Source organism: Pecten maximus, chromosome 10 (assembly GCF_902652985.1).
Source record: "Pecten maximus chromosome 10, xPecMax1.1, whole genome shotgun sequence".
Classification (NCBI taxonomy): Eukaryota; Metazoa; Mollusca; class Bivalvia; order Pectinida; family Pectinidae; genus Pecten; species Pecten maximus.
Genome location: NC_047024.1, coordinates 14,522,067 through 14,547,634, shown reverse-complemented (window position 1 = coordinate 14,547,634; position 25,568 = coordinate 14,522,067). Strand labels below are relative to the sequence as shown.

The following is a 25,568-nucleotide window of genomic DNA, read 5'->3' as shown; positions in this document are numbered from 1 at the left end:
GGCTAGCTACATATTGCATTTTACACATTTCAAATAATTGATCTCGAAATATTTTTCCTCATCCCAATATGTAAACAGCATATTGCATTTTACTTATTCCAATCAGTTGAAAATTATAAACTTGATATTATTTTACAACGATTGCGAAAGTTATTCCAACTTATATTAATTAGCCTTATTGTTAGCGGAAAGGCAAGTACCAATGTACCACCCAACCACAAGTTGCATATTGAATTTATATATTGCTACATACTTATAACAATACATCACTTTTACACCCTAGAGAAGTTCATGGTGTACACATGTATGAGATCTAAATTTGTTCAATTACACATATAAATAAAACTGTTTTTCCTGCTGCTTGATTTTTATGAAAGCTTGAAGGAAACGTTTTAAATTTAATAAATGAACGTCATAGAGGCATTGCTAGACGATGGCGTCAACTACATGTGTGTATGACGTTCAAAAGCCCTAGTTACTGGTACTCTGGAAAGGATATATCTGATCCATACATGTTTTTTGATGTGGTTTCACCAAATTTTCTTTGAGTCGGTTTCTACATACAAAAGATACTATATGTTCATTGAGGCATGGTTTTAATTGTTGAAAATCCATATACAGTGTTCGGTGTACAGTTCGTGTGTTTCCCTGACGTCTTTTACGGTGGTTATAGGTCTCATCACTACACTTATTTTGACTGAATTTTATTTATTTATTTTCCAAAATCTAATTTCTGTGGACTTTTTTCTGGGCCTTTCATTTTTTCTTCGCAATAATTACTACTTTCATAAAGTTATTACTGCAGAAAACAGCTACAGAGGACAAACTGCTCACTTTAAAAACAGAACGAACAAAAAAAAAAAAAAAAAAAATAACGGATATAAAGATTGTTGGGATATATTACATTTTTCTGCTGTACAAAAAGTACGTTTTTGTTAAACATTGTCTATGGGTACCCTACCTGTCAGTACTTTATTTTTGGTGGTCGGGTGATGGACTGATTGCCTATCAATGAGACGGCCGGTTTCGATTTCACGATCGGACATAAAAAGTTATGGGGGTCATCTACTCGACCGGATGGAATTTGTATCGATTTACTCCAATAGTAAGACCTCCTGTGCTTTTCCATCCCTGCCAACAAGACTGATTATTATAAGTTTGTAACAATGTTTCATATATGTTACAAAATAAAGTGTATCATGCATTGTATGTTTTAATACGCATTTGATATTCATTTATTTCACCTCCTGTTGCACACACATACTGGTGGTATGAGTAGAAATAAAAACGTAAATGTTGACATTTAGCATTGCAGAATTATGGCCATACATCTTTTATCATCAGACTGCTATCACTAATTGGATTTTAATGGACTATATATGCTTGTTGTAGGGGCATTTCTCCGTCGACAACATCTAGGTGTAACACACGACCTTATCGTTAGACATTTTATGGTGTTTATATATGAATCATCCCACAGTGAATTAGCACATTATTAGTTAATTAGATATAAATATATCAAGTCATAGTTCTTATTTATGGTAATAAACAATTAACTACATTGACATGAATTATAATTGATTGATGTAAACACTGTTTGTACACAGGCCACATGTACCATGGACGTAATTATCAAGTTCATTAAAAAAAATATTTCTAACATGTTTGATATTGTGAAAATATTTCAATAATGCCCATATTATTGTTCAATGAAGTTAGATGGGGGGAATAGTCGTTATTTATTTCTTAAAGTAAAATATGGATTGTTTGTATTACAATATCTTCAAAGAAGTCACATTATGAAGGAATGTTAATATCTATCAATTTCACTGACGCAATGATAATGTTTAACCATTACACTGAAGGAATGATAATGTTGAACAGTTACACTGAAGGAATGGTAATGTTTAACCATTACACTGAAGGAATGGTAATGTTTAACCATTACACTGAAGGAATGGTAATGTTTAACCATTACACTGAAGGAATGGTAATGTTTAACCATTACACTGAAGGAATGGTAATGTTTAACCATTACACTGAAGGAATGGTAATGTTTAACCATTACACTGAAGGAATGGTAATGTTTAACAATTTCACTGACGCAATGATAATGTTGAACAATTTCATTAAAGGAATGAAAATATTTTACAATTACGTTGAAAGAATGATAGTATTTAACAATTTCACTTACATAATGATAATGTTTAACAATTACACTGAAGGAATGATAATGCTTAACAATTACGTTGAAGGAAAGACAATGTTTAACAATTCCATTGAAGTAATGATACTGTTTAAAACTTTCATCAATGCAATGATAATGTTTAATAATTTCATTGAAGTAATGATACTTTTTAACTAGTTACCTAGAGAACCCGTTGTTCTTAGACGTTTACTTAAAATGATTATAATACTGAAGAGTTTACCTTTATTTCTTACCTCTTGTTTTAACTATCACAGAATAGACACACTCAGATAGTATTTGATTCACAGAGCGCTTATATCAATTATGGGCTCATATCGTCTGACATTCACATTTAGCTTTACGGAGTAATGTCCCTTTATGCATGATACAATCGTAAATATTTATCCAATCGGAAACCTTCGTCACTTGCCTTGAGATATTTTCTCGCTTACGGACTGTACTGAAGGTTTTCGATTGAATGTTAATCAAGACATGAAAGCATGAGACATTATTTAATTGGAATCACCTTGTCCGTCCGTCCGTCCGTCCGTCCGTCCGTCCGTCCCTCTGTCCGTCCGTCGTCACAAAATTTGTCCGGCTATGCATTCGCTCTTTTTTTTTAACAGAGTTATGCCCTTTTTCATACAAAATGTGTCATAATTTTGTCCGGCTATGCATTCACTTAGTTTTTGATGGATTTTCTTGAAACTTTATACAGAGTTGAAGGATGGCATGAAGTTGTGTCTCCAGTAACGGCTTCTTCCGAAAAAACCCTTTTAACAGAGTTATGCCCCTTTATGTAAAAAAATGGTTACTAGCTTGTCCGGTTATGCATTTGCTTTGTTTTCAATGGATTTTACTAAAATTTGGTATGTAGTTAGAGGGCCCTATGAGGCTTAGCTCTATGCAAAGATTTTGCCGAATTACCAGTTCTAATAGAGTTATGCCCCTTTTTCTTTAAAAATGAGCAAAATTTTGTCCGGCTATGCATTCACTTAGTTTTTGATGGATTTTCTTGAAACTTTATACAGAGTTGAAGGATGGCATGAAGTTGTAACTCCAGTAACGGCTTCTTTCGAAAAAAAACCTTTTTACAAAGTTATGCCCCTTTATGTATAAAATGGTTACAAGCTTGTCCGGCTATGCATTTGCTTTGTTTTCAATGGATTTTACTAAAATTTGGTATGTAGTTAGAGGACCCTATGAGGCTTAGCTCTATGCAAAGATTTTGCCGAATTACCAGTTCTAATAAGGTTATGCCCCCCCCCCCCTTTTTTTTAAAACGAGCAAAATTTTGTTCGGCTATGCATTCACTTAGTTCTTACCTAAACATAGAACATGTTTGATTTGGTTATAGTACCATAAATAGGCAGCTTCACAAAGTATCCAAACCAATCATGGAAAAGCGGGGGGTATACTTGTCACCCCCTAGGTGACAGCTCTAGTTCAAGATTGGTGTTAGTATCCATGTATCAATGTTATATACATGTTCTTGGCAATCTTTCCTGTATAAGAAGGAGACGATTCCCAAAATTTAAGAAAATATTTAGACATGAATATTCAGTTAAACTTCTTCATTATTCACAATAATTTTAAATCCAATTTCAGCGACAAGAGAAGACCTAAATATGTTGTTTAAATATATTTCGTCAATGGGATGTCTATAATTGAATTTTGTTATAATACACAATCGCCCCAATGGAAATATGGCAAGCATGTTTGTGATGTCATTGAGTACAGATACAAAACTGAAAATAAATAAATAAAAATAAAAAGATTCCATTAACCATGAAATTATTAATTGACCAACAATACGATATTTCAACATTTTGTTTATAAATGAAATCTATCTAAATATAAATATTATTTTTAATAATTTTTGAGAGACAATTATATGTGGTCATAACATTATTCTAAACTCGCTGTTGACAGTTATATATGGAAAAATGACTTTAGCCACTCCCCGAAAACAGGATTTGAATACCAAAAACAGTTGAGCGAGATTAATAACGTTCTGCGGTCGCGTCATATTAACTGATATATGTTGGAATAAAGAAACAAACTAAACTTGTATATATAATCACGGAATATATTCCACAGTATGAAGAAACAAAATAAACTTGTATATATAATCATGGAATATACTCCACAGTATAAAGAAACAAGACAAACTTGTATATATAATCATGGAATAGAACTCGCACAGTATAAAGAAACAAAATAAACCTTGTATATTATAATCAAGGGAATAGGTACTCCACAGTATATAAGTAAACAACTAAACTTGTATATATAATCATGGAATAGATACTCCACAGTATAAGAAACAAAACTAACTTGTATATATAGATCATGAAATATACTCCACAGATAAGAAAGAAACAAAATAAACTTGTATATATAATCATGGAATATACTCCACAGTATAAAGAAACAAAATAAACTTGTATATATAATCACGGAATATACTCCACAGTATAAAGAAACAAACTAAACTTGTATATATAATCACGGAATATACTCCACAGTATAAAGAAACAAAACTAACTTGTATATATAATCATGGAATATACTCCACAGTATAAAGAAACAAAATAAACTTGTATATATAATCATGGAATATACTCCACAGTATATATTTGTTAAACATGCATGACCGAGATCGTCCGTTTTTATTGATATAACTATATATTGTGTAATCAAAAAGATATGAAGGTAAATGTACACCGAATATTACTTGAAAAATGCGAATTTTGTATGGTGAAAGTCGGCAGTTAATTATCATTCGTACGATGTTAATTAAAAACAAAACAATGTAAGATATTTTAAATATTTTCTATGAAACTTAGTCGTTTCCATGAAAACTGGACGTAGATTTATCAAATGCATACCGTTGACCCTATGACTTTAACAAAAACCACCCTCGCGATACTAGTCTCGCGATAACATTGACATCATATCAAGGCTTTAATGATAAAGTCATATGAATGCATTTGCAAAATATTAATCACAGGTGAAAAGCTTGATTTTAACACAACGTATTAGGTATTTCTAAGGCGACATGTACATAGCTAGCAGGTAATGATCTATTACACTGAACTAAGTACCACCAACAGAAAGCTCCGTGTAACGTAAAACCTGACACATGATCATTATTCAGATTGACTCTGAGCCACAGGTGTCTGCATATGGTTAGTATTTATAGAAAAAACTATTAGTCCCTACACCTACTATATAAACAAAGGCAACACTTGAAGATCGGACGATGCATCAACCGTGGAACGGATGTAGGCTATCTATCTAGGAGCTGTTTTAATATGGATAGCCTGATTGGTCGACAATTAGGTAGTATTGTTTTCAGAACTGTCGACCAATCAGATTGCCCGTTGCGAAACCGCTCTAACAATATAACTTACTTCCGTTCCATAGTCGATGCATCGTCGGCTATCATGGCCGCTTTTGGTTTAATTTCCCATCTTTAAATCTTTGTCACACGACAAAAGGTTAACAATCATTGGTATTTAAGGATTCTTAACCAAGATAGTTACTGCAGTTTGTGTGCATTTTATTTTTTTAGTGCTCAGAAATTGGCTCTTATTAAATTTCTCATTTATAATGCATAATACAGGCACCACAACCACCTTTATTATATATATGCCCATTCTAGCATCAACATACTCGCATACACACGCACATGTGTATATGATAACAAGAGTCATTTGCACATACACATAGAAATACACTTACACTCGCATTATTCGCATTCACCAAACACACTTACCACACTTACATCAATTAAATATCATGAACACGCACCTTCAAATATCAAATATATATCAGGAATTTACTATAAACATACGAACGTATAGACATGTCCTCATTCTAACACCACACACGTAAAGAGGATATAAGAAAACTCTGTCTGTCTGTCTGTCTGTCTGTCTGTCTGTCTCTCTCTCTCTCTCTCTCTCTCTCTCTCTCTCTCTCTCTCTCTCTCTCTCTCTCTCAATATTTAGTCGAATCGAACTTAATTAAAAGTGAATCGAAGCCTATTCACAATTCCACAAATAACAAAGATATAATTACATTTCTGCACAAACCATACACATAATTCACATTTACACATATAGCATATAGATAATTCACATATATGCGTTTACAATGTAACAAAAACCCAATTAATATATATATAAATATATATATGGTATCTTCTTAAATACATGGCCATTGTTCTGTGATATGTAATAATAGTTATACAGATAAAGTCATTTTTCACACTATATTGAAATGTAGTTTGACAAATCACTCTAAACTTCAGTTCAGGAATATTACATATCACTTGATATGTGTGCATGATTGTAAACCTTTTAACCGGTAAAGAGTAACTTACTTTCGTTTTTGCTAATCTGTTACAACCATAAATTTGTTTTGAAATGTGATAATATGTTGTGTGTTTTTTTTTTTTATACAATCCTTTGACATGTTGAAAAACAGGTGTATGGAAATAAGTTTTAAATTCATACCGGGATATTAAATACAATATGTATATATATTGCCTAGATTAAAAACACCTACGGCATAGATATAATGAAAAAACCTTATGGAAATCAATTCTAATCTGATAAAAGGCCAAGAGACAGTTTAGTTTAAGTACATATTTCATAAAATAGCTGCGACTCCACACGATAAAAGGTGAAATTCACTGTACTGTCACTCAATCACTCAATATCTTGTGATCAGGCGTAAATAAATGTCAACACATGCTCGTGAACGTGAACCAGTAACCTTATTTCCTTTATTGAATGCATTTACCAGAATAATTTTAATATATCAACGCCTTACCTATGCGTTCGATGATGTAAAAACAAAGCTTAGGTTGTGTTTGTTTTTAATGTCATTCAAATGTAAAGTTTATCATTTGTAAGCTTGCATTTTGATACATTTGTGTTAGGCGCTCGATGAACAATTAATGAATCTGTGTTAAAGGAGATATTAAACTGATGGGTATACAGCGATGTTTAAAATACAAACATTTGAAACATTGATTTCTGTTGGCAGGAACGACTGCATACATTTATACCATGATTTAACATTCAATTAACAAAGTAGTGTGCCTGACTTCTCCTGACTCTTCCTGATTATACTTGATTTAAAAATAAAAAATACAAAGCTGCTTGCAAATCGGTTTACCGAAATCACACATTAAATATTCACAGGTGTACAAGGTTTAGAAGAAATCAAACATAAATAACCTCTATCGTTCTAGTTTCAGTTACTAATCTTGATATACGTTTAATTAATTGTTTAACGAAAATGACAATCTTCTCTTCAAGTAATAAATTTGTGTTGACATTTCGTGACCTGTCAAATAATAATTCATTAGCTATTGTTTACATATTGCTAGTCGTGTGATTCTGGTGTCACGATGTCAGGTGTGACTTTGTACAACCTGACTGTGGACAAGTTTAAAGTTGACATGGGCTAATATATCGTGTGACTGTTATATAATCCAATGATATTCCAGGTGGTTTACCCTGCTGGTGGACTTAATTCCAATAGAGATTTGCCGTAACCTGCAAACTACGCTTTAATTCATCTGAGAAGTGACATATACTTGGTCTTCTTTTGATATTAAATATTGAACATTATGAAATGTATTTTATTATGGGGCTATTGCACCTTCCTATCTTAATTTTGACATTTTTCAACGTATGATGAGCTTCTTCCGTCGCCTTGCAGGTGTAAATACTTTAAGCCTTTGCCATTACTGACGAGTCCTAGAAGGACTAAACAGCTGTATGCTGCACTTAATTTCATTTTGGCTCCGTTGTATCTAACTCTCACTTTGCATTAAAAGGTGTAATTATCTTGTGAGTACTGTGGACGACAATTTAACATGTAATTCTTTTTGGTCAATGGATGAAATAATTTCAAATACAAAACTGGACATTAAATCACGAGTATACACGAGCTTACTATATTCCCTATGACATTGTCACAAGTATACACGAGTTTAGTTTATTTCCGATGACATAGTCACGATTATACAAGCGTTTACTAAATTCCCCATGACATAGCAACGAGTATAAACGAGTCTAATTCATTCCCTTAGGCATAGTCACGAGTATACACGAGTATAGGTAATTCCCTATGACATAGTCACGAGTATAAGATCCTGTATGTTAGCGAATAAAAACGTTTTAAGAACAGAATGTAAACAATTTATATTGAGACAGAGAATCGTTATATGAGTTAAAGTGTACAACATAGTTCCATTACAATACGAATCCTCATTATGTTTCTGCACGCGACGCTAATGTTGCGAACCCTTGAGTAAATTATCGTGTTCCTACTGTGCTATGTAATGTATTAGTTGTAAGTGATAAGATTCGAATTTTTTAATTTATTGTCATGACGCCATAGGTAACCCTTTAGTTGTTTTTGTACATAAGGCTAGGAAGACGGACACAGACATGGGTCACATCCATACATATATTAAAATTTTAAAGTTTAAATGACAGAAGGTTTGGCAGTCTGTTTAACATGTTTGTATAATTAAAATAAAACTGATATACCACTTTTATCAACTGGTTTATGAGGTGGTGCTACATTTCGGTGGTAGGGCGTTTGATATTCAATTTTAAGGATGCTAATTGTTGGTGTTGTATTTTATATCATTGCTATTGATAAATGTTTTTTACTTTTTTATGCATCTTTCGTACCGCAGGATGTAGAATTCTACCAAAATCTGGAGGCAGAAGCATCTATAGCGCTCAGATGTAACATGGAAACTGGAATCAAATCACTGGAAATAGTAAGTAATCGATGAGTTTTGTATTTATCTTAACATAAAATTTCACCTAGAGTAGTTGTGTATTAGTGTATATAACCTTTTTGCTAGTTTGGTTACGCTATAAGTTAATTTGTATTTCAGATTTGATTACTAAATAGGAAATAAATTGCGAGGTATAATGTGGGTGGGTAAAAATCAAAATCCATTCAATCATTTCATTGCCTTGCAAATTCAGAAAAGACATTCATGTAGTTGCGAGTACTGAAGAAAGTGTGATAAATATCTCCAAACATCTATCTGTTAATATCACCAGGCAATAATGAAATCAATTCTCCTCGAGACGTCATTGTTGTGACTATCAATGTTTCGATATATAGCATGGAGTATTTTATATTATTGATATAACTACATTCGACTACTATTGAACAGTGTAGTAACGTCAAAAAATTCAATATATTTACTCGACATTTAGGTTGAATATTTTTTTTAAATGCTCTTCGCGGAACTACATGCAGACAATGTTTAGATTGGTTGTGTTCCAGTTCATCGTGTCATTCAAGGGTACGGTTTAAAGTAATATTATCATAGTTAATACCAATGTGCCCTTCTATTGATGGATATGTTTTAATGCATTTGTTAGACGCCAATGTACATTGCTATTTGGAATAACTAAAAATGTGACAACTGCTGCCAAAACTAACTCACTGCAGCTTTAATTTATCAAGTTGCAAACCTAAAAAAAAAAAAGGAATTTCCAAACAGATGAGACAGGGATTTATTTCGTATTCACTTGAGGTTGTCGTGGATTAATGCCTTTCTGAGTATGTGTTAAACTCTCTGTGGGAACATTGGCTATGAGGTTATCAGGTTGGTATGCGGATTTTTTTAATCAAAGAATGTAATGATAAAAACACTACACATTTCATTAATATCACAATTATTGCTTATAAAATAATTCATGTATTAATGAGAAATCGACTGATTTACCATCAATTTTTCTACTTTTATATTTCTGATCATTAAAAGTATAAATAAATTATAAATAGATAACAAAAAAAAAACCAAAAACAATAATAACAATAATAATCGCCTAAAAATTGATTGCCTCTTTATGTCATAGTGAATAAATCGATTGATGTTAATATGAATTAAGGAAACTTATAAATGATCAAACATCAATTGATATGGTTAAGCTATCTTTAAAAAGAAATGTTGCTTTTCATTACATGCTTCTCGGGTTTTTAAGGTGTTCGATGCAAATACAAAGGGACATAATTTGTGTTTCGTTTTTCAAGTTTGGTAGACTTTGCTAATTTTCTTTCTGTGTTTGGTCACTCCCAGACTGTTAATGTCTGCACAGTAAGTACACGGTACGCGTAAATATTTACGACTTAGTTCACTTCTGTGTGTTTTCATTTTCACAGACTTTTATAATGAAGCATGTACCTAGATGTAATGTCGACAAAAATGAAACTTAGCATGCTCTATATAATATTTTGTTATTTTATGTGATTTATATTTCCAACATAATTATATTTTCAGACGGGTACATACACAGATGGGGACCTACAATATACTTTATTAGCAGACGAAATAGTAACAAATCCTTCAGAAGCTTCAAAAATCACAAGTAGAACTATATACCGTGTCACCCAAAGACCAAGGGACCTCCTCGTATCCCATGACTACAGACCTATACGTAAGACATTTACACTCCATTTCTGAGAAAACTACGGATGTGTTAACATGAAAATACTCGTATACAATTGTGGCTTCGAGCTAGAATACTATACTTTAAGCTTCTTACAAAATCCAAATATTACCCTATCGACCCAGAAATATAAAGATGATTTTTGATGATGAAATATTATTATACGTGTGTTGATAAAAAGTTGCTACAACATTCGTCCACTCGTACTTGTAAAAATCCCTTCGCATTTGAATACAGACAGTGTGAAGATACATTGTCTAAAGCCGGTTTTAGTTAAATGATTTAATATTTCTGATGCAACTTTTTCATGAAATATCCTTTTGCCGAGGAAGAAAATAAGATTATGTTCAGTTTTCATTGCGAGCTTATTAATTTTCCTCCTCGAAAAATGTTTTTCTCTCAATAACTCAATAAACAATATTGACGTAAAAGTAAATTTTGAAAGATATTCATCATGTCCGCCATTACACATAGCCAACGAACATAATTGTCGTCTATTATTTCAGCCATTGACCCACCGACAGATATACTGCAAAACCAAATGCTCGCGACAACTCGACAACCGATGGATGGGCGATTCAGAAGAGATGCCGGCCCGCGTCTGTACACCATTGATCTTTTGGTTGTTATAGACTTTCAAATATATCAGGAGTAAGTGTTTAGAGGTCAACAAAATAGGCAGAAAAGGTTTTCTGATGGAGGCACCCCAATCTACGCTGTGACAATTTATTGACACTATCGTGGCCTTATTTGAAGATTTAGTGTTTCATATGCAAAACAGCGCTCATGAAAAGGAAATCTTTTTCCGTCGGGGATGCATATCAATAGATTGCATCCTCTCTTGAGACCTATTTATTCACAGCATACACGGCAAAATCGTTTTAAATGAATTGTTTGCTCACGAAAAATGATAACGCGGTGACTAACAAACTAGGGCCAAATTTTTCATTTGCATTTAGAGACAATTTTAGAATACCATAATGTTGTATTCCTTTTTGTATATCTTTGAATGTGGCCATTGTTTAACTTATCATCTCTTCCATACATGTCCAGGATCTGAAAAATTCGTAGCACGGCAGAGTTATAGACAGTATGGTAATGCCAAGAATACTAAGGAGGTTTTTGTTTTATTCTACAGTTGGTTTAAAAGAGACTTAGGATATACTGACAGCGACAAGGATCAAAATGTCAAAAACAACTTACGACGTTACTTCTCACATTTTGTCAATGAGGTAAGGATTTAAACTAAATTAATGCATGGTGATTTTCATCCCGTTCGCTCGACTATCGTTTGTCGTTGGTTCCATAATGTAGCACTTATATAAAGCTTTCACACATTAAAGAAATGATTACCAAAAATATCAATATAACAGAATCACATTACAAAGCTCAGTAGAAATTAAAATATATCACAATATTATGCAGATAAAGACAACTTGATCCGGTTGAGAGGGAATCTGAAATGAAAACGGATTTGTTCAACTAGATTTGCAAGAGGGTGACGTTGATGAAGCAGAATACATTTTCCTGGCCGCTGCATATGTTCTTATTATCATTTTAGCTTTTTCAATGATATCAAATCAAATATATATTCTGTTCATATTTTGCCCTTAGTTCATTTAAATTAGAATTAGAGTTCCGTCTTTAATGTTGGTATTTTCTCTTGTGTTTGCGTATATTCTTAGTTCAGGTGTGAGCTACCTGGAATTCACTTCACACAACCAGGCTGGTAAGGTGCGGAACGTTTAAAAACACAATGATACTATCATTATAACTGTAATTTTTAGATTATATGAAATGACAAGAATTTCAAACTTCTTTTATTTAACAGATAGATCTACGATATAAAGGGATCATCAGCGCGGATCTGAAGTTTGCAATTACTATCGCAGGGTTCATCGTGGTTGATGTAAGTTATATCATATCATACTCGGAATACCGTAATTTGAGTATCAAATTAAATCTGTATTTTGGATAAGACGTTATGATCATGGTACCGTAATCAAGAATACGAGTATTACATCAACCTTTTACTGGAGATAAGTTAAGACGTTATGATCTGGGTACTTGATAAAGAATACGAGTATTAAATTAAACTTGTACTGGAGATAAGTTAAGACGTTATGGTGCGGATACTGTGAGTGTAATACATGACCATCATCTTGAATGAAAAACACTGTAAACATATATCGTCATGTTGAAATCGTTGCAGATATAATAGTATGATTACATACCATAAGTGAATATACACGATATATCCAACATAAATAAGTGTTGTGTATTTCAGAAAATGGACACATATCCCTGGATCGAGCTCAGACGGGAGACAGCTAAACCTAGAGATTACGTTAATGCTGATGACGCCCTCAAAGATTTCAGGTTCTGGATTAGAAACACGAAAGGCTTACCCGCACACGATCACGCCATGCTGTTTACAGGGTACGTTTAATGCTAATCGCCAATCAGAAAACGACATGAAGAATTCAAAGATAAAGAAAGAAACATACATATATTTAGAGAATAAACAATGCATTATATTGATCAAGAATGGAACAGTTCGTGTATACATCTGTAAAACAAATATTACATGAAAGGCAGCGTTATGGTAGAAATGTTCAATGTATTTATAGACAGCACTCCTAATTTGATCATGTTTCTTGTAGGGTCGATCTTTACTCTTCGAATGACAATACGAAACTCCTACATACTGCAGGTAAGCATGCATACATTCGAAATACATAGAGGCTATTGAATGACTTCCCGTTGTTCCCGTTGAATATAATAATAAATATGATATTCTAATGGGAAAACAAAATTAAAAACATCGAAAACTTAATAGTGAAAAAAGGCGGGAATCAGTAACAATCCATGACGTCGTCTCTTTGTGGCGTTACTCTACCTTGTACGTCACATTGACGGCACCATTTTGAAAGGGACTTATTAACGCAATTTAAGCGTGTTCTGCTTTATCGTAGAATCTGTGCATGAAAAGCTAGCATCAAGTGAGTACTTTGCCAAAACTAGTCTGAATATTTCAGAAATACATCAAAATAACCCATTTATCTATCTCCGCTTGGACTAATTGGATAAACGGCAAGTTTGAATGAGGAGAATAAGAATGGTTAACTCTGAATGGTTAAAAAAAACACTTATATTTTCACTGCAAAATCTTATTTTTTACTGCTCATTGCGACAGTGAAAATATAGGTTTGATCAGTTTGATAAATTTCTAAATCTCCATGGCAAAAATGCAATACAGGAATTTACACCATGGTTCATATTTTTCATATTTATCAAAAATACAGTGTCGTGCCATGAGTATTCGGTCACGTAATATTTCAATATATAATGCATGCATTTTGATCATTTTAATGAATTTTTATGACATCTTTTTTAAATGGATTTTCTTGAAATTCCATACAATAGTAGACAATTTTAGCTCTTTCATCTGGTATTTTAAAACATACTTTTTCTTCAATTTTCAATTTTCCTGAAATAGATGAAAATATGCACAGCAGCAAAACAGTGACGTCGTTTTGCTCTTTATTCGGCCTTAATAGCAACAGTGTTGCAATGTTGCCTATATAACTCCACATGAAAAAATTGTCGGTATGCGTGAAATATTACGTCACCGAATACATTCATGTCACTGTATACATGAAACTATTATTACAATCCATTTTTCTAAATATGTCTGTTCATGTAGATATAACTTCATGTAACTGTAGCTTTATATAAGTTCATTAGTTAAAATTGACAGTTAAAACAAAATAATAGAGTCCATACATTGTAATGTGAAGAGAGTGGTAATTTTCCATTTCCAAGTAAATTTTCCAAAAAAGATATGTTTGTACACCAAAGTGTTAATGACGTGATTCCGTCTTATTTCCTCTAAAAATGTGCTTAATATCACGTGGCCTTGATCTTGTCAGGTTTAGCCTTTATTGGGTCAATGTGTCGACCTAACGGTGACAGTGTTTCCGTTGTCGAAGACCACGGGGGATTACAGAACATCGGCACTGCCTCCCATGAGCTTGGACATAGGTTGGTTACGTTTGTATTTCATGTGCTTCAAAGATTTATATTATTATTTCAACATTAGCAATTACAAATTTTATTATCCTCAATGTGACTATATGGAAAATGCCGTGTTAGACTTACTAAATATCCTCGGATTTGCAGCACAAAGAATATAACATTTCTGAACCCTTCGTGTAATAACAAAAATTATTGACCAATATCATCTCTTTAAACTTGCAATATCAGAGCCCCTTTCTCTTTATTTTGGCTATGTTGGTAACCATGTAAACTTTTTGACAGTCTGGGCGCCCTTCACGATGGAGAGGATAATAGCTGCACCTCCTCCAATCGGTTCATCATGGCGTCATCCGGATACGGACCCATCCCGCCCGACAAACGTCTCAACCAGTGGAAGTTCTCGTCATGCACTGTAGACTACTTTCGGGAGTTTATCAACAATCTCACACGGTATTGCACTGAATCCTGAATTTCTAGCATTACAAATGACGATTCAGAAGGAAAATATCTCGTAATACAGAATAAAATATTTTTTCTTGCAGTATGAGTTTTATTGCTTTTGAAAAGGGAATAGTTTATAATACATATAATAAATATCTTTATATTCTCTTTGATTCTGTTGTTAGTGTCATTTATCAATGACTTATCAATGAATGGATATTCGTTCAGAGCGATTGCTTAACAACGTCATTAAAAGAAAATAATAATAATAAAAGTAATAAGAGGAAGATCGGAGAAATTAACTTCCGTTAACAACAAAAATGAAGTATAAAATTGACTAAGGTCATCTTTTGAGTAACGTCTTCAATTTCAACTTTAACCCAGTAGTGACAATACTAATACCTCTTATTACATACAATTTGTTTTGTATTTCGATCATGTTGCTCTTTCATTACCTTTGTATGTAAAGTCATATATAAGATGAAATAAGTATAAACATACTTTTATACTTGGCATGAAGGTGTGGTAAATCTTCACCATGAGATGTATTTGGACTTTGCATATAATTTCTAGTTGATTATGACGTTATGACATGATATAAAACACATGCTAAACAATGTACAGAATATTGCATTATATATTTTTTTCTTCTTCTAGAATTGGATACACCTGTCTGTCAGACAGGTATGAGGACATAAGTGTAGCAGCCACAGAAGTGCCCGGACAGCTCTTCAATCCTGATGAACAATGTCGGCTGATCTGGGGCCCAACTTCATACCTCTGTCGAGTAAGTACAGAATATTTAAGATATCGCAGTATGTTAATCCTCTAAAAATAATATTTCATATTGATAACATATTTCATTTAAAAATCCATACTGCTAAACCTACAATATAACCGATACATTGAAAACAAATCTCTATTTTGAAAATATGATTGTATTAGTTTCCACCAAATATTCACATTCTTTTTAAGTTTTGGCCAAACCATAAAAATCTGACCCGCCATAAACAGTGTACATGTATATTTAATTAGAGAAAAACAATTCAATTAAAAATGATTTATCGCCGACACCATATCAACTGCTTCTCTCAAAAATGCATAAAATGACACCCATGGTACTTAATATGCCTCATTAACAACAACATATGCAAAATAACAATAACAGCGAACATATAATGATCGCCTTTAACACCGAAAGTTGCATACAAAATAGAGCCACAGTAAGATGTAATTTCTGCGGGATTCAATTAATTATTTATCGACTTTAGATTAATAAGTTAAAAGATAAGAAGAGAAGCTCACACTTAGAGGTTGGCAACAGTGTAAAGTATGTAAACAAAAGTTTAAAGCAGAAAGGATTATTATTATTATTTCTTAATTTTATGAAATAGGCCAACTTTTCTCCGTTATGGTGAGGCATCCATGTTTAACAAATTTATTCTACCCTCGAAATAATAATTATCCCTTAACAGTAATAATTTAACATACAACACGTGACCTGATGGTGGTATTGGATCTAGAATTTATGGTAAGAAAAAGCGAATAATGCTATGTAACAGAGAATAAACCTTCCATCCTCAAATGACAATAGGCACACAATTATACGTATGTATGCTGAATACTTGGCAGGGGTACTGTTGCCCTGTTTTCGTTCCAATTTTCAGCATACAAAAATCTCGTTTCCCGCGTAATTTTAATGTAAAAAAGGCAAATGTTTCACACATTTTTTTTTATTACACATTAATAAATATCATATAAATTAAAACGGACAATATATTTGCGATAATACATGTTATATCCTATGCATTTAACAATGTTGAAATTCACATTTACATAAATTTGTTCCACTCAACTACCACCTGTACTAAATCTTAGATTATATATAGTGCAAACCTGTACACTTCACTGTCAAAGGAAAAACATAAATAAGTGTCATTAATGGGCCATTATATATCTTATATATATCGTCCTCAATTAGCGAAAAGTACATAATTTTTATTCCGACCAAATACTGGCAAAATTCCATCTGTAAACATGAATAATATCATGCAGTCGAGAAAGGTAAGAGCGCCATATTGTATAATATAATTACGGTTGGGACAGGATTACCAGAACTGGTGGCATATATCCAAAAATAGCAATAAATATGTATATATTACCTCTATCTTCTATACAATAACAAATCCTTCAAATCTTATTAAAAATCCTAAACTGTACTGCTTAAGAGAAGCATGTGTAATATATAAAATAGACCGTACACGGTCGTTAATAATAACACACACACAACCAATAAATTAGTTGCTAATAATTTCAAAGCTAAACTTTACATAGCATTGACATATCTGTAATGTTTTACTCCGATACTTTATCAAGACATTCTCGATACATGCAGTATCAAATTTTCTGATGTACTCTTTTATGTAAAATTAACAAAAATATGCTAATTGCCTGCATTATTAAATTGTAGGGCTATGAATTCGGCAACGCCAGTTCAATATGCACAGCGATGTATTGTAGAGACCCAGCTACCGACAGCGACTGCGTGCTACATTTTGCGGCTAGAGGGACGTCGTGTGGGAATAAAAAGGTGAGTGAATCATGACAGGGACATAGTGTGGCACTTAAATGTTAGTGAAGATAGAGGGGCACGATGTGAAAAAAAGTTTAGTTCAGAAAGACAGAGGGATATGGTGTGAAAAAAGTTTAGTGGAGAAAGGGAGGATCATGGTGTGAGAAAAAAAAGTTTAGTTAAAAGGAAAGAGGGATATGGTGTGAAAAATATATAATGGAGAAAGAGAGGTCCATGATGTGAGAATAGAACGATTTGTGAAAAAAAAGAGAGGGACATCGTGTGAGAATAAGAAGTTTAGTGACGAAAGAGAGGACCATGGTGTGAGAATCAAAGTTTAGTGGAGATAGAGAGAATGTTCCATAGTATGAGAATGAAAAAAGTTTAGTGGAGAAAGAGAGAGGAACATGGTGTGAGAAAAAAGCTTAGTAACGTTTTAGAGACCATGGTATGAGAAAGAATAAAACGTTTAGTGGAGATAGAGAGAAGGGCCTGGTGTGAGAATAAAATGATTAGTGACGAAAGAGAGAGGGACATGGTGTGAGAGTAACCAGATTAGTGAAGAAAGAGAGGGATATGGTGTGAGAGTAACCAGATTAGTGAAGAAAGAGAGGAATAAGGTGTGAGAATAAAAAACTTTAGTGAAGAAAGAGAGGAACATGGTGTGAGAATAAAAATTTTAGTGAAGAAAGAGGAACATCGTGTTGGAAAAAGGTCATTGAAGAAAGATAGAGTAACATCGTGAGGGAATAAAAAGATGAAACATTTCAATTCTATACGGGTTCACCACGTGGGAATAAAATGTGAGGTACTTCATGAGCAAATGAAAATGTGAGAAAGGAAATATTAGGCGGTTTGAGGTAAAAGTGAGTAGAAAGTGATTTCATCACAAGATATACATTTTCTGGAAATAAACCCCAATGATTTTATATTCAATAGTTGTCTGACTTTCCTGTAGCTATTATAATGACGTATGGTAACAGTTAGGTTTGTGCTATTTACTTTGCTTTTCCATACATTATTAACGTGTTAATCGTACGAACATGTAACATTAATAGTAGAATATTGAATCTAGAGCGTATATCGTTCATAAAGCTGCATTTTTGTATTTAGGATGCATTTTTCCTTTTTCAGTGGTGTTCGGCAGGGCAATGTGTTTTATCTCCACATGCACCTGAAAACCAAGGTAGGCCTATAAAGACCAGCATGGCTTGCTTAAATGATAAAATTCGAATTTCCTATCATCATATAGTGGATTAGCTATGCTATACTTACCTCAAAAGAATCATGTGGTGAATTGTGAGCTGAAAGGCTGATTTTGTTATATAATGTGAGAAATATCAAAATAATAGAGCACGACGATGCTTCCAAAATAAGCAACTTACATTTCACGTTTTGTTACTGGAAATACAATGGCAGTTCTGATTAGCTAGATTTGCAATATGGGACATTACTTATAAGATACGTTTGGATTGCTTTTCACTACCGAAACATTGTTTACCTTTTAATTAAAACTGCAATGAGGAAACGTGTAAATTTCAGTTTTTATAAATACCTTGAGTGTATGCCGACAATTATCACGAACATTACCTGACTTTTGATGGCTGAATTTGAAACATATCTGATTGACAACAGGTACCTGTCTCCTGGGCGATCAACCTGGTATTGCTTTTATCTCGAAAACTTGTGACGAGCTAGTGAATGAAGTACCTGCATATTGCTACCAGGATAAGGTCAGAGCTCGCTGTTGTGGGTCATGTGGCAAATATTACACGTGGAGGAAAGGTAAGTTTAAAAACGGACTAGGATTTGAGATGTGTCACCATACACGTCGCAGAACTGTCTAATATGATGAGAAATTATTATTTATTACGATGTATAATATTCAGAGAACCGCGTTGCATCAGATTATATTTGAAATTTTGAATACCCTGTATTGACAAACATCGTTTTTCTATATATATCAAATCGAGTAAATAGAGTGCGTCTGGTTTAAAAGATCTAAAGGGTTTCATGAAAACAAAACTATCAAACGTATAGAACATTTTGCATTAACGCAAAAAATTTGGCCACGCAACATAATTACAAATTATTGTTACATCTAAACGATGCTATATCTAATCAGACATAGCATATTTTAACTAAACATGACAAATATTCAATTAGATATAACAAATATCTAATTAAACATGGCGATTTTTTAATTGGAATGTTTTTTTTTTTTATTAAACATTGCAAATATTTAATTAAATATTACGAATATTTAATTAAACATGGCAACTATTTAACTATATATTACAAATATTTAATTAAACATGGCAAATATTAAATCAAGCATAGCTAATTAACGTATGCATATCGTTTTCATTAAAAAATCATTATAAATTGGAGATAATTCAAAACTGTATTGTTTCTCACGCAGGCTGTGAGTATGGAGATCGTGTGAAGGGTTGCCAACCATGGCATTGTAGCATGATTGGTACTGAGAGTAACATAGAGACCGACTGTTGTGGAACGTGTGAGGTGGGCGAGAAAATAACAACAACTCCTACTCCAACATTTACTGTCACGTCCGATCGTAAGCCGGAGCCTACAACAATACGAAAATCATGTAACGATAAGGCGGACATCAATGACAAGTCTTGTGAGGATTTCGTACACACCAATGGCCGCCATCTTTGTTATGACAGCATTATCGAATCGTTCTGTTGCCATAGTTGTTTCAAGATACGAAATAATGAAGATTCAGGTATGTTTTTGCATTAATGAATTACGAAAATAATTGACTATATTTATAAACTCCTCGTAGGTACAAAGTTTTAAACTACTTGGAAGTCGTAAAAAAGCTTGGTTCTTATATATTGCGAGTCTGATTTTGTCGTTTTGACATTTTACTGCCTGAGTTTAATGATAAATATGTAGTTTAAGTATCAGAGTGTTTAATCATAGTCTTCTGGTTTTTTTTGGGTTTTTTTTTTCATTTTGTTTCTCTTGCCAACCATTATCATGTGACCAATGTGTGACAACAATTTGAAATCTCAAACAAATCTCCAAAACATAATGCCTAACGCCAAAACATATTGTCTAACGCCAAAACATATTGTCACGCCAAAACATATTGTCTAACGCCAAAACATATTGTCTAACGCATATTAAATGTTGAATGTTTCAGAATGTTTATATGGAGACAGACTTCCTTCGTTGTGCACAAATTCTAAGAACCGTACTGTCGCCTGGTGTGAGTCTTATAAAAGCGACTGTTGTGGGACGTGTAAGGAAATAACGGCAGGTGCCCCAGCCCAACAGTGGAACATAGGACTTACAGCGTTACTCATAAGTCTCCTCATCATCATTTGATACTAATTAGGGAGTACTTTATCGGAGGAATTCCAGAAACTTGTTATCACTGTCAGAAGTAGTGAGTAACAAGGACAAAAAAGCAAAGTGGAATTAACTAACACAGTCTGTGCTGGAGATCTAGACTGTAGTTTGTCTGAGCCTCGCTGAGTTTATCAAAGTCACATTCACACAAAAGTTTGGAATCGTTACCTCATCTTTGTGTAAAAATAGAAATAGTGTTATTGACTTGCTAAAACCAAAATCTAGCCGACCTTATTTTAAAACAATACTGAAAGTTGAAATTCTTGGTTGATGTGCATGAATGTGAGTGGATGTGTGCGTGCGTGCATCAATATTGATGTACATTTATGAATAGCAATGCGTTGTCCTCTCTACAATACCTGATGTATTGTCACAACTATGCTGGTCGAAGTATTTGTCGACATAGTTATAATAGTCGATATGTCTAAGCTGCTTTACCTCTAGCTAAAGTTCTGTGATGTTTCACGACAATCTGTATCAGACCTGTTTCTGCTTCTCACACACTCGAAGACGTAGGTCATTGGAGTATATTCCTTAGTTACAGAAAAAAGACATTGGAATGAGGTATATGACGGCACATTTTACGTTAAACGTAGGTGCCCGATTCTCAAATAATCAAAACCATTAGATCGCAGTTAACGCATACAGAAACTTTTATCTGATGGTAAAAGAAGTAATCTTAGATACTACGTGTTTTAGTATAACCTTCCAACACAAGTACGTATAATTTCTTGATTTTATCATTTTTAATTTTCCATGGTTACTAACAAGTTTTATAGACACAAAGCTAAGTTATTGCTAACAGCATGCCTTCCTGTTATTTTATATTACACAACTATGGTGTCCGAGTTCTACGAAGTCACTAATTTATTAGGTATATTTTTACACTAGGTGCTAAACTAAAGTTTTAATAGATTAAGTTTCAAATCAAACTATGACCTGTACACTTAAGTTAACAATATTAATGACGATGGCAACTTCACGATTACCATGCACACTAAGTTTAGCGAATTTATTTTATGACATGCGCAACTCACTTTTTACCCTGTGCGCCCTTCGGTTAGCGAGTTTTATGATACTTACAACTGATCGATTACCTGCACACTTGGGTAGGCGATTTTTATGATAATGGAAAATGAACGATGATCATTTAGACTTAAGTTAGCGAGTTTTATGATACTGGTAACTGACTGATTACTCTACACCCTTAGGTAGGCGATTTTTATGATAATGGAAAATGAACGATCATCCTGGAGACTTAACCTAGCGAGTTCCCTACACACTTGAATTATCGATTTTATGATATGCGCAACTAACTGATTGCCCAGCACCCTTGGGTTAGCGAGTTTTATGATACTGGTAACTGACTGATTACTCTAAACACTTGGGTAAGCGAGTTTTATGATACTGGAAAATGAACGATTATCCTGTACACTTGGGTTATCGATTTTTAAGGTACGCACATCTCACCGATTAATCTGCAACCTTGGATTAATGATTGTTATGATACTGACAGCTGACCGATTACCCTGCACACTTGGGTTAGCGATTTTTATAATACTGACAACTGACCGATTTCCCCGATTTCCCTATACACTTGAGTTAGCGATTTGTTCTTTGATACTGACAACTGACCGATTACCCTGCACACTTGGGTTAGCGATTTTATAATATTGACAACTGGCCGTTTACCCTGCACACATGGGTTAGCGATTTTATAATATTGACAACTGGCCGTTTACCCTGCACACATGGGTTAGCGATTTTATAATATTGACAACTGGCCGTTTACCCTGCACACTTGGGTTAGCGATTTTATAATATTGACAACTGGCCGTTTACCCTGCACACATGGGTTAGCGATTTTATAATATTGACAACTGGCCGTTTACCCTGCACACTTGGGTTAGCGATTTTATAATATTGACAACTGGTCGTTTACCCTGCATACGAAAGTTAGCGATATTAGCAATTATGACAACTGACCGATTACCCAACACACTAGCGGTATTATTAATGCAAAAAGCAACAAAACGAATACTTACTCGGTACACGAATCAGTTGACAATTTTTTTCGGGTACATAAGGGTCAAGTTACGATGTCAAGTATGAGGTATTAGTCGCACCAAGTCTGTAAATATATAAACGGTTTAATCATCATGTTGAAATCAAACAAGATTGGCGTATTTTGTAAATTCAATCTTTAGATAAAGAAAACAATAAATGCAATTAAATAGGTCATTTTTTTAGCCCAGTACAGCTGATTTCTAATGACTGCTTGTCGTGCACCTTAGATCTAACAGCCGATAACTACCGTTCTGTTTAATCACATTCTATTTTTTCAGAAGATAAGCATGCATTAGATTGTGCAAAAAAAAATTGATATTACTGTTGTCTTAAGACAAAGTGTGTATCTTATAGAGAGAGAATGATTAACAAATGAGTTTTATTTTACCGTAAAAAAAAGTGCGGGAGAAATATTTGGAGTAAATTGCTTAATGAGAAGTATATGAGATTTGTTAATTGAATAAATTAATAAAGATTTATATTGTTTTGTTGTTTTGTGGTATTGTTGATTAAATTGTTATCATTACTAGTTCAAAGAAGATGCAACAGAATTTATCTTCGTCATCATGTTTGCCATTCTGATATATAGAATATATTGATCTTAGTGACAAGTAAATAAGCACAAATAGTGAATCAATTACTCTCTCTAAGATGATAAACATTCATGCCAACAGTGGCAATTATTTTGGTTGTTGGTAGATGTTAGTCTCCGATGCTGTTCTTATGCCCCCAGTTGGTGTTGGTGTCATTTCTTTGTTTTCTATGTTTCTGATGTTGCTTTTCGTTGAGCTTTGGCATGTCTTGTGTCCCTGTTGTTTTTCGTTTTGTTCTCGTTGTTATAGTTCCTTTTGTTTTGGTATGTCCTTTGTTCCTGGTGTTGTTTTTCCTTTTGTTTTGGTATGTCCTTCGTTCCCTGTGTTGTTTTTCCTTTTGTTTTGGTATGTCCTTTGTTCCTGGTGTTGTTTTTCCTTTTGTTTGTTATGTCCTTTGTTCCTGGTGTTGTTTTTCCTTTTGTTTTGGTATGTCCTTTGTTCCTGGTGTTGTTTTTCCTTTTGTTTTGGTATGTCCTTTGTTCCTGGTGTTGTTTTTCCTTTTGTTTTGGTATGTCCTTTGTTCCTGGTGTTGTTTTTCCTTTTGTTTTGGTATGTCCTGCGGTCCTGTTGTTGCTTTTCCTTTTGTTTTGGTATGTCCTTTGTTCCCGCTGTTGTTTTTCCTTTTGTTTTGGTATGTCCTTTGTTCCTGCTGTTGTTTTTCCTTTGTTTTGGTATGTCTTTTGTTCCTGGTGTTATTTTTCCTTTTGTTTTTGTATGTCCTGCTGTCCTGTTGTTGCTTTTCCTTTTGTTTTGGTATGTCCTATGGTTGGTCCTGTTGTTGCTTTTCTGTTTCTTTTGGTATGTCCTTTGTTCCTGCTGTTGCTTTTCCTTTTGTTTTGGTTCACTCTCTGTTTCTGTCTTTTGTCGATTTATTTCGACCTTACCTTTCGATTTTGTCCTTATGTGTTAACATTATGGCTTATTTTTATGATCACTTACAAAACACGTTTCTGACATGTGGTAAATGTTGACAAGTCCATAGTATGATATTACTGCTTGATATTAATAACACTACCGCGTAACATATACGTCACTCTGACACTAGTTACTGTATGAATATTATCAACTCACATTTTCAAAAGATGTCTGCTTAAATAACTTATTAAAGTGCATCATTAATAAATTTAATTATCCATTCACCATTTCATCCTCCCTTGTCAAAACAAATGAATACAATGGCAATAAATCAATCTTTGCTTATTTGACATTTACATTTACTTTTTTTTCTGTGTTGATTTTAATATGCATGCACATGTAGTCTATCGATGTTTGAACAGGGGCTTGCCGCAAATCTCTTAGCCTAGCTGTTGACCTCCCAACGCATGTTTTTGTTTCGGGGAAATCTGACTTTTTACATCCATGGCTTGGTTGGTTGGTTAGAAGTCGGCAATCACGAATATCCATATTTTTCAATTCATAAGAATGCTCAAACACCAAACACAATTATAAATCTTTCACTTGAATTCCATTGTAAAAATAATTACTTCGAAATACACATTAATTACTTTGAAATACAAACGTGAAAATAACCGTGACATTAAAATGAAATTGATAAGTTCTGTTTAAGGATATATATATATATGTGCGTCCCATCTCATATATGATACCATTTGTAACACACCCCTGTGGACTGGGGGACACACAAGGTGACCGGGTTACCAGCATTCCTAATACAGGACTATCTTTCTGTTTAAATAAATTCGGGTTAATAACCCACGTGGATAAAAACGTGCGTGTGACATAACGTCAGTCGTTATCTTATAGGTCAAAGGTCAGGATGGTAT

At 33.5% G+C, this 25,568-nt stretch overlaps 1 protein-coding gene across 1 annotated transcript in view; it reads left to right on the top strand.

Annotated features, from left to right (window-relative positions):
- LOC117335824 overlaps positions 1 to 23,670 on the top strand; it is a 45,519-nt gene extending 21,849 nt beyond the window's left edge. Inside the window, exons 3-17 of the mRNA XM_033896036.1 lie at positions 8,916 to 9,002; positions 10,524 to 10,680; positions 11,199 to 11,343; positions 11,831 to 11,924; positions 12,524 to 12,601; positions 12,980 to 13,131; positions 13,356 to 13,405; positions 14,625 to 14,736; positions 15,013 to 15,180; positions 15,829 to 15,958; positions 17,642 to 17,761; positions 18,878 to 18,929; positions 19,379 to 19,528; positions 20,166 to 20,492; positions 20,916 to 23,670. Of these exons, the coding sequence (XP_033751927.1) occupies positions 8,916 to 9,002; positions 10,524 to 10,680; positions 11,199 to 11,343; positions 11,831 to 11,924; positions 12,524 to 12,601; positions 12,980 to 13,131; positions 13,356 to 13,405; positions 14,625 to 14,736; positions 15,013 to 15,180; positions 15,829 to 15,958; positions 17,642 to 17,761; positions 18,878 to 18,929; positions 19,379 to 19,528; positions 20,166 to 20,492; positions 20,916 to 21,100 (2,007 nt within the window). The 3' untranslated portion in view covers positions 21,101 to 23,670. The remainder of the gene's footprint in view (positions 1 to 8,915; positions 9,003 to 10,523; positions 10,681 to 11,198; positions 11,344 to 11,830; positions 11,925 to 12,523; positions 12,602 to 12,979; positions 13,132 to 13,355; positions 13,406 to 14,624; positions 14,737 to 15,012; positions 15,181 to 15,828; positions 15,959 to 17,641; positions 17,762 to 18,877; positions 18,930 to 19,378; positions 19,529 to 20,165; positions 20,493 to 20,915) is intronic.
- The last annotated feature ends 1,898 nt before the right edge of the window (positions 23,671 to 25,568 follow it).